The following is a 14577-nucleotide window of genomic DNA, read 5'->3' as shown; positions in this document are numbered from 1 at the left end:
CTTTATTCAAAAAAAAAAAAAAAAAGATTTCATTATAAGGAGAATTCTTATGGAATTCACTATTCTATGTAAAAAATAAAAATAAATAAAAAACATAGAATTACCATCTAGTAGTTATGTAAAGAGATACAGTATGTATGTATTTATATATATATATATATATATATATATATGTATATATATATACATATATATATGTATATATATATATATATATATATATATATATATATATATATATATATATATATACAGTGAAGGAAATAAGTATTTGATCCCTTGCTGATTTTGTAAGTTTGCCCACTGTAGAAGACATGAACAGTCTAGAATTTTTAGGCTAGGTTAATTTTACCAGTGAGAGATAGATTATATATAAAAAAAAAAAAAAAAGAAAATCACATTGTCAAAATTATATATATTTATTTGCATTGTGCACAGAGAAATAAGTATTTGATCCCCTACCAACCATTAAGAGTTCAGCCTCCTCCAGACCAGTTACACGCTCCAAATCAACTTGGTGCCTGCATTAAAGACAGCTGTCTTACATGGTCACCTGTATAAAAGACTCCTGTCCACAGACTCAATTAATCAGTCTGACTCTAACCTCTACAACATGGGCAAGACCAAAGAGCTTTCTAAGGATGTCAGGGACAAGATCATAGACCTGCACAAGGCTGGAATGGGCTACAAAACCATAAGTAAGACGCTGGGTGAGAAGGAGACAACTGTTGGTGCAATAGTAAGAAAATGGAAGACATACAAAATGACTGTCAATCGACATCGATCTGGGGCTCCATGCAAAATCTCACCTCGTGGGGTATCCTTGATCCTGAGGAAGGTGAGAGCTCAGCCGAAAACTACACGGGGGGAACTTGTTCATGATCTCAAGGCAGCTGGGACCACAGTCACCAAGAAAACCATTGGTAACACATTACGCCGTAATGGATTAAAATCCTGCAGTGCCCGCAAGGTCCCCCTGCTCAAGAAGGCACATGTACAGGCCCGTCTGAAGTTTGCAAATTAACATCTGGATGATTCTGAGAGTGATTGGGAGAAGGTGCTGTAGTCAGATGAGACTAAAATTGGGCTCTTTGGCATTAACTCAACTCGCCGTGTTTGGAGGAAGAGAAATGCTGCCTATGACCCAAAGAACACCGTCCCCACTGTCAAGCATGGAGGTGGAAACATTATGTTTTGGGGGTGTTTCTCTGCTAAAGGCACAGGACTATTTTCACCGCATCAATGGGAGAATGGATGGAGCCATGTACTGTCAAATCCTATGTGACAACCTCCTTCCCTCCACCAGGACATTAAAAATGGCTCGTGGCTGGGTCTTCCAGCACGACAATGACCCGAAACATACAGCCAAGGCAACAAAGGAGTGGCTCAAAAAGAAGCACATTAAGGTCATGGAGTGGCCTAGCCAGTCTCCAGACCTTAATCCCATCGAAAACTTATGGAGGGAGCTGAAGATCCGAGTTGCCAAGCGACAGCCTCGACATCTTAATGATTTACAGATGATGTGCAAAGAGGAGTGGGCCAAAATTCCATCTAACATGTGTGCAAACCTCATCATCAACTACAAAAAATGTCTGACAGCTGTGCTTGCCAACAAGGGTTTTGCCACCAAGTATTAAGTCTTTTTTGCCAAAGGGATCAAATACTTATTTCTCTGTGCACAATGCAAATAAATATATATAAATTTGACAATGTGATTTTCTTTTTTTTTTTTATATATATAATCTATCTCTCACTGGTAAAATTAACCTAGCCTAAAAATTCTAGACTGTTCACATCTTTGACAGTGGGCAAACTTACAAAATCAGCAAGGGATCAAATACTTATTTCCTTCACTGTATAACATGAGGTGAATAAAATGTGTATACAGAGTGGGTGGGTTTCTTGTTATAAGACCAAGCCTGCAGAAACAATATTGAAGGGCATATTCATGTATTGCAATGTCTCTTGTCTTTTTGTAAACTTTGAGGAAAATGTGTGTAGTATTGACAACATAAGTTTGGGGATTGCTGCAGATGGATCATATAAAATCACATTACATTTAATTTAAGAAATGCCCCAGCACAGAAAATGGGATTATGTATAAAAAGTGTCATTGTGCCAAAAGCGTTTTGTCAGTAAAAAAAAGTCTAAGGGCTGATTCAGACGACCGTGGCATTTTTGCGCACGCAAAACACGCGGCGTTTTGCCTGCGCAAAAGCCACTTACCTGCTCCGTGAGGCAGCATCATATGATGCGCGGCTGCGTGCTTTTCGCGCAGCCGCCATCATTATGACACACCATTTGGATGTTTGTAAACAGAAAAGCACGTGGTGCTTTTCTGTTTACATTAATCCTTTTGACAGCTGTTGCGCGAAACAGGCAGTTTTGTGCGACCTGCGTGGTTTTCACGCACCCATTGACTTCAATGGGTGCGTGATGCGCGAAATACGCCGAGATATTGAACGTGTCGCGCTTTTTACGCAGCGGACAAACGCTGCGCAAAAAGCACGGACTGTCTGTACTGCCCCATAGACTTCTATTGGTCCATGCGTGCCGCGTGAAAACCACGCGGCCTGCACGGACGCAATTCACGTTCGTGTGAATCCGCCCTTAAAGTAATCAAAATGTCAAAAAAGTCTGGCCGAAATATGTCAGTATACTTTTTTTTTTAACTTCACAGCCTTCCGTAAGAGAAATACAGAGAAAAATACTCCAACATAGGATCTAAATAATGTGTATAGAGCCTAAGCATTCTATGTAAAAAACAAACAAAATGAAAACAACATACAAATGCCAGATAGTAGGTATGTAGAGAAATACAGTATATAATATGAGGTGAATAAAATGTGTATATAGGGTGGGTTTTATCTTGTAAGATTTTTTTGGGCAGTATGGAGTAGCGTAGTACACTATGCTATTCAATGGAAAGGTATACAGCAAAAAAAGTTTACAGCACGTATACAGTTTATTACATATAAGCAACGTATACCACTGCATGCAGCGGGATACTTCACAGCCTTCTATCAGAGCTATACATCGGGAGATCCTCCCGATGTATACTTCCCACGTAGGCTACAAACGTGATCTGCATAGAGCCTAAACATGTTGCTAAAATCTAGTATTACATCAAATTGTACAAGTCTGCAACAATGTTCGCATCATGTTTGGAGCCTACGTTAGGCGTATACACCAGGAAAAGCTCCCAGCGTATACGGCAAAAGTATCCATAGGGCTCAATTCACCCGAAGGAGGACAAACGTCTAAAATGTTGCACAGTGGTAATGAAAATGGAAGTGTCCCTTTGTGCCCACCTGGTCTAGCCTGTCATAGGCTCTCCAAGGTTTTTTGGTGCGGAAAATCTTACAGATGCATTTTACAATTGGAGCACACTTGAAACAAATTGAACCACTTGCCCAAACTGAAAATTACCTTATATTTTTCATTCCAGCGCTAGGAGCCAGAGAGCTATCTGTCCTTGTAGAAGTACTGGTGGCATCGTAGTAATATGTCACACCAGCACTTCTCTGGTAAAGAAAGTGACCGGGCTGTGGTGAACCACAATGGTCACCTTCAGCAGTGGGGCCTGTTGCAAGAAAACACATCTAGGCGCAGTCTAGCAAAGTTAGCACCGGTTGAGATTCAATAGGGCATCTTAAAGAGGCTCTGTCACCAGATTTTGCAAGCCCTATCTGCTATTGCAGCAGATCGGCGCTGCAATGTAGATTACAGTAACGTTTTTTATTTTTAAAAAACGAGAATTTTTGGCCAAGTTATGACCATTTTTGTATTTATGCAAATGAGGCTTGCAAAAGTACAACTGGGCGTGTTTAAAAGTAAAAGTCCAAGTGGGCGTGTATTATGTGCGTACATCGGGGCGTGTTTACTACTTTTACTAGCTGGGCGTTCTGACGAGAAGTATCATCCACTTCTCTTCAGAACGCCCAGCTTCTGGCAGTGCAGACACAGCCGTGTTCTCGAGAGATCACGCTGTGTCGTCACTCACAGGTCCTGCATCGTGTCAGACGAGCGAGGACACATCGGCACCAGAGGCTACAGATGATTCTGCAGCAGCATCGGCGTTTGCAGGTAAGTCGATGTAGCTACTTACCTACAAATGCTGATGCTGCTGCAGAATCAACTGTAGCCTCTGGTGCCGATGTGGCCGACACGATGCAGGACCTGTGAGTGACGACACAGCGTGATCTCTCAAGAACTCGGCTGTGTCTGCACTGCCAGAAGCTGGGCGTTCTGAAGAGAAGTGGATGATACTTCTTGTCAGAACGCCCAGCTAGTAAAAGAAGTAAAAACGCACATAATACACGCCCAGTTGTACTTTTACTTTTAAACACGCCCAGTTGTACTTTTGCAAACCTCATTTGCATAAATACAAAAATGGTCATAATTTGGCCAAAAATGCTCGTTTTTTAAAAATAAAAACGTTACTGTAATCTACATTGCAGCGCCTATCTGCTGCAATAGGAGATAGGGGTTGCAAAATCTGGTGACAGAGCCTCTTTAAGTACTCCTTGATGTATAATTAAAATAAAATTCAAATCAAAATAAAATTCAAATTATAATTAAAAAAAATGTCATGTCTCTTTTTCAATTGGGGAAAAGACCAGTTTATGGAGCGTTGATAATATGAATATCAGATTGAGATCTTTATTGTAATGGACAGGGAAGGAATAAGAATAAGGGTGGGTCATGATTAGGGTGGCTCGTGATAACGTAACTGATTATCTTAGTAATAACTTGTTTACAATCCATTCCTGACAACTATAAGTATATGGTGCATAGCTGTTGAATAGATTTTGCAGCAAGCCAAAACACAAAGCAAAACTTGTTAGTATATTCCATAATTCCAGCTCTAAGGCCTCATGCACATGACCTTAGCCATGTGCACGGCCGTGATTGTCGGGTGGGCCGGCCACGGAGTGTCAGCCGCGAGCCACTCGCAAATTGCGGGCTGTGCATATGGCCATTATTTTCAATGAGCACGGAGCCATGCACAGACCGTGGAAACCACGGTCGTGTGCATGGCCCCATAGGAATAAATGGGGACGGAATTCTCCCGTGGATTTTTGGAGGAATTGCGGCTGCAAAACCACGTTGGTGTGCATGGGGCCTTACTCATCCGTGGTGGTTTGACTGTTGGGACACCTAATAACGATGCAGCTTCTTCTCTAATTGTCCCTGCACAGCGAAGCTCGGGAGCACTGCTGTGCAGCAAGAGTGATGAAAGGGTCATCAGTCCCATTATTTTATGGGTAGGCGGCGGTACCAGAGGTCATATCCCCTCTGATCATATTGTTATGGCTTATCCTAGCAATATGCCATTACAATAAATAATTTGGATATCTCTTAAGTGAATGTTAACACACAGGTTTTCTTTGCATTTTTTTTTTTTTGAGAAACTTTAAGGTAAATATTTTTCTGTCATTTTTATGAAGTGAACAGTAAAAACTCCACATTTGAACATACCCTAATAATTATTATAATAATTATTATACTGGGAATACAGCTTAACCCCTTAATGACCACCAATACGCCTTTTCACGACGGTCCCTAAGGGGCCTTAGGCTTGGCCTCCACCTTTTCACTGCGGCCAAGTCTAAGCCCTGAATGGGTGTACCATGCAGGCTGGAGCCGGGGCTCAGCTGTCCGATGACAGCCGGACTCTTGCTCCAACGACCGCGATCGAAGTTTACTTCGATCGTGGCCGTTTAACCCGTTAAATGGCGCATTCAAAAGCGACTGCGGAATTTAATTTGTTTACAGAGGGAGTGAGCTCCCTATGTCAACCATCAGCGGCGCGATGGGGTGCCATGGCAGCCAGGGGCCTGATAAAAGCCCCCAGGTCTGCCCTGGGCATATACCTTTTAGGAAGTCCTAATAGATTTCCTGTCAGATTTACACTGACAGGCAATAATGCTTTAGTATACTAAGTATACCAAAGCATTATAGCAGCGATCGCATAGTAAAGTCTCCTAGTGGGACTAAAAAAATAAGTAATTAATGTGAAATAAAAATGATTACTAAAAATTACAGTAAAGAACTAAATAAAACCATTTTTTTCCATAAAAAGTGGTTTTATTTAGTAAAAGTGTAAAAAATAAATAAAAGTATACATATATGGCATCGCCGCGACCGTAATGACTCAAACAATAAAGTTAATATGTCATTTAAACCGCAAAATGAACATCGGAGAAAAAAACGCAAAAAACAATGGTGAAAGTGCTATTTTTTTCCATTGCCCCCCAAAAAAGTCATAATAAAAGTTAATCAATAAGTCTCACGTACCCCAAAACAGTACCAATCAAAACTAAGCCTTGTCCTGTAAAAAAAAAAAAGCCCTCATATCACTACATTGACTGAAAAATAAAAAAATTACGGCTCTTGGAAAGCGACAATGCAAAAACAAATAATTTTAGTACAAAAGTGTTCTTATTGAGCAACAGTCGTAAAACATAAAAAAACCTATACATACGCAGTATCGTCATAATCGTACCGACCCATAGATCGTAATCGTACTGACCCATAGAATAAAGATAACGTGTTATTTACGCCGCACAGTGAACGGCGTAAATTTAAAACGCATAGAACAATAGCGGAATTTCAGGGTTTTTTCCTATTCCCCTGAGAAAAAATTAATAAAAGTTCATCAAAAAATTATATGTTCCCCAAAATAGTGCCACAAAAAAGTACAACTAATCCCGCAAAAAAAAAAACAAGGCCTCATACAGCTAGGTTGACGGAAAAATAAAAAAAGTTATAGCTCTTTGAATGCGACTATAGAAAAACAAAAAAAAAAAAATAGCTTGGTCATTAGGGCCTAAAATAGGCTGGTCACTAAGGGGTTAATGCACGAATTAAAGAAACTAGTTTAACCAGCAGGTGAATATATAATAACAAAGAATGGGTGTACGCAGAATTTTTGGGGTGACAACCTAAGTTAGCGGTATGCAAGCAGTGAATACTCAAATTACAGCCTGGTCACAAGTGTCATGAATGAGCCTTTCTCTACTCCGTGTCCTGGGAGGTAGATTACAACTAGAAATACTATAGATGTTAGTGTGTGGTCCATAAAATGATGCAACATGAAATGAGGAAAATAAATTGTTACATCGTGTTTTCTATCATAGACAGAGCCTGGAGATGGCGGTTGAATGTATTTCTACCTCAAGTACATCTCACTAGCAATAAAACTAGACATGTCATTCTTGAATTTGGCGCTGGAAAGCCTCATTGTCCTGCAGAAAATGCTCTAAATAGCTTCAACCTTCCCTTCTCTGAGCGGCTACTTTTATATACAGTCTGTTGATTATATTCATGTATAAATGTCATTTCGTGCTTTAAGATGACATGAACATTTCCTGAGATTGAATAATGCCTATTATATTATATTATCTTAAAGGGATTCTGTCACAAGATTTTTTCCCCCCAAGCCACACACCACTAAACGGGTATAGAGTAATGAAGACCACATACCTTTACTACATATGTTGGGGCTTTCAAAAGTGTAAAAAAGTTGATGAATTCCTTGAGGTGCCATATGCTAATAAGAGATAAGGTGTCCACCGAAGCATTAAGTGTCCTGCACTTTAATGCCTAACGCTTCCCCGTCCCCTCCTCTCTGGACTAGACTGATGTCTCTGATCCTCTGCTGCGTCATACGCCACGCTAGCCCAAAAATGTGAATCTATTTAGGTATATGTATCTTTCAGTCAGAATTTCTACCTATGGAAACAGAAACTAATCTTCACCTCATATAAACACAGTACTCTCTTGCCGTTCACTGTGGAAATGCCTTCACATTCATTGCATCCTATGGGTATTGGAGTTTTTAATCGGGAATATATTTCTTTCTACAGGGTATAGGAGTCATGAAGTAAAATATTGTAGACCGTGTTAGTTAAAATGTATAGAAACAGGAAAAGAGTGATGTAATTTTATAAATATGGTAAAACATTCTCCAGTGAATTATGCTCATGTCTGGAAGCCATATACTAATGCGTGATTGCATAAGTCAATAAAAGATTTGTCAAATAAGGTGCTAGGTTTCACATGGCATTAATTTTCGACAATTTTCTAATGAGAGAAGTAAATCTGTTGCATATAGTGAAACTGAAACCCCGTCCACTTTTTCCTGACACAAGTGATGCGCGTTAAAAAAGTGTCACAGGGGCTTCATAAATATGGAATATTTCAATTTGTTTATGCCAGAAAATTAGTGAAATACATTGATAAATGTTCCCCAAATCTGCCTCATTTATCAAAGCTGTGAAGCAGGGAAAACAAGCCTTATTACCCACAGCAACCAATCAGAACCAAGCTTTCATTTCTTAAACTGCTCGGAAAAATGAAAACTGCACTGAGATTGGATGTTATAGGCTACAAGGCCAGATTGCTGTTAGAGTTTTGATAAGTCTAGCCAAATTTTTTTTTTCAAATTTGAAAACTAACCAGTTATTGAAACTATATTCAGGCTTTGTTCACACTTGTGTTAGTTTCTTTCTGTCAGGTTGTCGTTGCTATCTGATGGTCAGAATAGTGTAACATGCTACATTATTCTATCCGGTAAAAACACAACAGACAAGTGACAGACCCATTATAAGTCAACTAGTATAGAAAACCCAATACACGGGTTTGCTAGCAAAAGGAATGCAGTGGTCTGTTTATATATATACACTACCGTTCAAAAGTTTAGAGTCACCCAGACAATTTTGTGTTTTCCATGAAAACTCAGACTTATATTTATCAAATGAGTTGTAAAATGACTAGAAAATATAGTCAAGACATTGACAAGGTTAGAAATAATGATTTTTATTTGAAATAATAATTTTTTCCTTCAAACTTTGCTTTCGTCAAAGAATGCTCCATTTGCAGCAATAACAGCATTGCAGACCTTTGGCATTCTAGCTGTTAATTTGCTGAGGTAATCGGGAGAAATTTCACCCCATGCTTCCAGAAGCCCCTCCCACAAGTTGGATTGGCTTGATGGGCACTTCTTGCGTACCATACGGTCAAGCTGCTTCCACAACAGCTCTATGGGGTTGAGATCTGGTGACTGCGCTGGCCACTCCATTACAGATAGAATACCAGCTGCCCGCTTCTTCCCTAAATAGTTCTTGCATAATTTGGAGGTGTGCTTTGGGTCATTGTCCTGTTGTAGGATGAAATTGGCTCCAATCAAGCGCTGTCCACAGGGTATGGCATGGCATTGCAAAATGGAGTGATAGCCTTCCTTATTCAAAATCCCTTTTACCTTGTACAAATCTCCCACTTTACCAGCACCAAAGCAACCCCAGACCATCACATTACCTCCACCATGCTTGACAGATGGCATCAGGCACTCTTCCAGCATCTTTTCAGTTGTTCTGCGTCTCACAAATGTTCTTCTGTGTGATCCAAACACCTCAAACTTCGATTTGTCTATCCATAACACTTTTTTCCAATCTTCCTCTGTCCAATGTCTGTGTGCTTTTGCCCATATTAATCTCTTCCTTTTATTAGCCAGTCTCAGATATGGCTTTTTCTTTGCCTCTCTGCCCTGAAGGCCAGCATCCCGGAGTCGCCTCTTCACTGTAGACGTTGACACTGGCATTTTGCGGGTACTATTTAATGAAGCTGCCAGTTGAGGACCTGTGAGGCGTCTATTTCTCAAACTAGAGACTCTAATGTACTTGTCTTGTTGCTCAGTTGTGCAGCGGGGCCTCCCACTTCTCTTTCTACTCTGGTTAGAGCCTGTGTGTGCTGTCCTCTGAAGGGAGTAGTACACACCATTGTAGGAAATCTTCCGTTTCTTGGCAATTTCTCGCATGGAATAGCCTTCATTTCTAAGAACAAGAATAGACTGTCGAGTTTCATATGAAAGCTCTCTTTTTCTAGCCATTTTGAGAGTTTAATCGAACCCACAAATGTAATGCTCCAGATTCTCAACTAGCTCAAAGGAAGGTCAGTTTTATAGCTCTTCTAAACAGCAAAACTGTTTACAGCGGTTCTAACATAATTGCACAAGGGTTTTCAAGTGTTTTCTAATCATCCATTAGCCTTCTAACACAGTTAGCAAACACAATGTACCATTAGAACACTGGAGTGATGGTTGCTGGAAATGGGCCTCTATACACCTATGTAGATATTGCATTAAAAACCAGACGTTTGCAGCTAGAATAGTCATTTAGCACATTAAGGCTATGTTCACACGGGGTCTTTTGCCGAGTTTTTTGACGCGGAAACCGCGTCGCAAAACTCGGCAGAAACGGCCCGAGAACGCCTCCCATTGATTTCAATGGGAGGCGTCGGCGTCTTTTTCCCGCGAGCAGTAAAACTGCCTCGCGGGAAAAAGAAGCGACATGCCCTATCTTCGGGCGCTTCCGCGTCCGACCTCCCATTGACTTCAATGGGAGGCAGGAGAAAGCGTGTTTTATGCCCGCGGCGCTCAATGGCCGCGGGCGAAAAACGGCGCGATAATTGCTATTCACACGGAGTATTTTGGGGGAGGAATATCTGCCTCAAAATTCCGTTTGGAGCTTTGAGGCAGATATTCCTCCCCCAAAATACTCCGTGTGAACATAGCCTAACAATGTATAGAGTGTATTTCTGATTAATGTACTGTTATCTTCATTGAAAAAAACTGTGAGCGGCTCGGCGAAGGCAAGCGCGATGTAGTGACGTCATCGTGCCTGTCTGCACCGAGTCACTCAAATCGCACAGACCGGAGGAGGAGAAGGATCCTGCAGCCGGCGGGGGAACGGGGATAGGTAAGTATGTATGTTATTATTTTTCTATTAGGTCCATACATATGGGGGCATTATACTGTGTATGGGAGGGAGATGGGGACATTATAGCTACGCCACTAATCACTCACATCTCCTTCCTTAGTCTTCTGGTTGTGGGCGGACCTAACTGGCGGTTGGGCTGTGGGCGGAGCTCTATGTGGGCAGAGCTCTATGTGAGCTTCAGACACCATGTCCTTCTCTGTTTTATAATAGATGATGGTTAAAAAAACAACAAAATTATCTTAACGGTTCAAAATGGACCATAAAAGATCATGATGGATCATAACACATCTGTCACATCCATTATGGATCCTGTAAAGACAGAATCCATAACTCCATTGTGTGAACAGAGAACAACTTAGCATGTGCTCTGTCAGAGCTTTCTGTCAGGGGAACCCATGAACGGAATCCAAACTGAAACAAATGGAAACCATAGGTTTCAGTTTGCATCACCATTGATTTCAATGGTGACGGATCCAGTGCAAATTGTTTCCGTTTGTCACCGTTGTTTAAGGGCTCCGTTGTTTTGACGGAATCAAAAGTGCAGTCGACTATGGTATTACATTACAACAGTTCTGTTTTTGGTATGCACCTTGTTTTCACTGACACAATTTAAAAGTGTTGCATCTATACTACAATGATAAAATACCAATACCTGTACACTGAACATAGAAAGGAGACAGGGTTTAGTTTGGTTGCATGGAAGAAAAATATACAAACCCTTTAAAGTGTAGCTAAACGTTTGACACACTTCTGACATGTCATAGAGACATGTCAGAAGTTTGTATTGATGGGGGTCCGAGCACTGAGACCCCCACCAATCACTAGAACTAAGCAGATGAAGCACTCGTGTGAGCACTCAGCCGCTTTGTGTCTGTTCGGCTTTTTACGGAAAGCCGATGTATCGGAGTACGGGCTCATAGACTTTCTATTGAGTCCGTACACAGATACATTTATTTCCGGAAAAAGCCAGACAGACAAGAAGCGGCTGAGCGCTCACACGAGTGCTTCATCTGCTTAGTTCTAGTGATTGGTGGGGGTCTCAGTGCTCTGACCCTCACCAATCAAATCTTCTGACATGTCACTATGACATGTCAGAAGTTTGTCAAACGTTTAGCTACAACGTTTAGCTTATAAAACATTATAATGAAATGACTGGTGAGAGCGCTTTGTGACACACCATAGAAGTGAACAGTTAAATCACGTTAGAAATCTCTTTGTAGATGGCACTTACCCTCGTAGCAAGGCAATAGCTTCTTCCCATTGGCCTGCAGATTCGGTGGGAGAATAACACAGGAACCATATGGAAGTATCAGCTCACTTTCATAGTAGATATTCTTCCAGCGATGAGCACATGCCTAAATAGATATCACAGATATAGTTAATAAAGAATAGGAGCTAATCCCTAGTGAAAACAAACATAGTTCCATCCACACTGCTGCCAGTAGGAAGCTTCCACATCTGAAGGAATGCCGATGGATATAAACTAAGAACAGCTGTCATACTAGGTTTAGCTTCTGTCATTACATTACTGTAATATTCTATTCATTACCAAATATTCTTGGGCGCTGCAGCTGTGGAGCGAGAAATGACACTAACATGTAATGTGCCTATCATATATAGGTAGTTATATGCTGAACATGATGGATGAAAGGACTTAGCGCAAATGTGGTGCACCCTAGGACTTTTTTGAGACCAATGCTGCAGAACTATTTTTCTGTGAATGAATGTCTTATTGAACCCCAGTCCCTGGAAGGCATCGGAGTCCGCCATGAGGATTATCCCATCAGTGTACACAACGTGTGGCCCGGGGGCAACCTGCGGTGCCGTGACATGCCGCCTTCCATAGGAGGGAAAGACACCATTCACAAGGTGTCTGTCTCCGTTTTAAATTTGACCACACAGAAACAAGATGCTCTGTCGGTGCGGCTGCTGAAATTACGAATGGCTGCACATTTTCCCTGTAGTAGCAGTTGCAGGGGAAATGTAGAATTACATGGTGCCCATTCAAATGAATGGGCGATCATGTAACACATGGTCTCACTGAGTCCTCCACAACGGCAACTGCTATTAGCAGCAGCTCTCTGCTTAGGCTATCAGAGTGGGTCCCAAGTGGGAGACTTGTAGTTGGGATAACCCATTAAACTGAATTCTAAATATTCTATAAGCGTGTAGTATACAGTAAACGAAAAATTATTTATTGGGGCTACTTTAAGTAGAACTATTTGACATTGGTGCTTTAGAGTGAAAACATTGGCCACCCATGGACTAGACTAGAGAGTCCGAGCCACACCATGAATGCAATCTTTCTTGCAGTTTAAAGGGGGTTTTACACGGTCAGATATCGCCCGTGTTTAATCACCTTTAACGAACTCCTATTGACAATACCGTTTGTCGATCGGTGCTCATTTGCTCCATTCACAAGGAACAACAATCGTTAAATATGGAGACCAATGATTGTTGCCGCAATAATTTTTCCCCATTCATTTGCATCATGTCAGCAGACCATCTCCCTGTTGACTCAGGGAGATGTTGTGTCGACTAGCGACCATTTAATTTGTCGCATAAAAGATCCAGTCAACCGATGAACGATCATTTGCCCGTTAATCGGCTGATCTTTAGCCCTGTTTACACGGGGAAATGATCTGGAACGAGCGTTCATATGAAAAGGGCCCTTAGAATGGTAGCAATTTCATGGTAGGTGGAGCAATGAGCAGATCCTGCCAGTGGATTGGAAGAGGAGATCCTGTCTGCAGAACAGCAATAAGGAGTTAATATCATTATGGTTTTCTTTATTTTTTTTAAATCAGATTCCTGGTAAACCGGGTCATCAAAAAATGAGGCATGTCCTATTTTCGTCCGTTCTCCCGCCGGCACTTCTCCAATAGAAGTCTATGGGGCCGTGTAAAGAACAGCTGCCACTTGGATGTCATTCGAGTGACAGCCGTGCTTTCTGCCGCTCACTCGCTATATTCTCCTCTTCACAGTGCGAAGTGCATGTGGGGCACTACCTACAGGTGGGCTGCGTGGACTATATACAGGGGGGCTGTGTGGCATTACCTACAGAGGGCAGAGTGTGGCATTAGCTACAGAGGGCAGTGTGTGGCATTATCTACAGAGGCCAGTGTGTGGCATTAGCTACAGAGGCCAGTGTGTGGGATTATCTACAGAGGGCAGTGTGTGGCATTAGCTACAGAGGCCAGTGTGTGGCATTAGCTACAGAGGCCAGTGTGTGGCATTAGCTACAGATGCTAGTGTGTGGCATTATCTACTAAGGGAAGTGTGTGGCAAAAAATTGACAAATTAAATTCATCCGTTTTTAAAACGGACAGAGAAAAAAAGGGATGGAAAACGGGTCAAAATCGTCCGTTAAGAACTGAAAAATGTCCCGGAACAGAAACGGAACAGATGAACAATGGATGCAAACCGGCCGAGAAAAACTGACCAAAATGGGCGTTTTTATCAGCCGACAATGGGACCTTGTACACGTCAGGGATTCTCGGTCGTTTGACGGCCGTTTTTTTTAATGGTCGTCGCACGTCCGCATTAGAAACAATAGACCCTAAATGGGGCTATTCACAGGGCCGATTTTTAGATGGCCAGTTAAAAAACTGGAACATGCCCTATTTTGGGCCGTTCTCCCAGCCACACGACTCCCATAGAAATCTATGGGGCTGTGTAAAACACGGCTGTCACTTGGATGTGATCCGAGTTACGGTCGTGCTTTCTGCCGCTCGCTCTCTTCTCCTCCTAACAATGCAAAGTGCATGTGAGGAGGAGATGGAGGAGATTTTATTTG

The 14577-nt window shown here is 41.6% G+C and overlaps 1 protein-coding gene across 1 annotated transcript in view; it reads right to left on the bottom strand.

Moving 5' to 3' along the window:
* ITGA9 (integrin subunit alpha 9) overlaps nt 1-14577 on the bottom strand; it is a 492766-nt gene that overhangs the window by 404375 nt on the left and 73814 nt on the right. The window contains exon 4 of the mRNA XM_075826987.1: nt 12013-12136. Coding sequence (XP_075683102.1) covers nt 12013-12136 — 124 coding nt within the window. The remainder of the gene's footprint in view (nt 1-12012; nt 12137-14577) is intronic.

This window comes from Rhinoderma darwinii, chromosome 5 (assembly GCF_050947455.1).
Source record: "Rhinoderma darwinii isolate aRhiDar2 chromosome 5, aRhiDar2.hap1, whole genome shotgun sequence".
Classification (NCBI taxonomy): domain Eukaryota; kingdom Metazoa; phylum Chordata; class Amphibia; order Anura; family Rhinodermatidae; genus Rhinoderma; species Rhinoderma darwinii.
The sequence above is the reverse complement of the archived record's forward strand: the minus strand, read 5'-3'. Positions and strand labels throughout refer to the sequence as shown.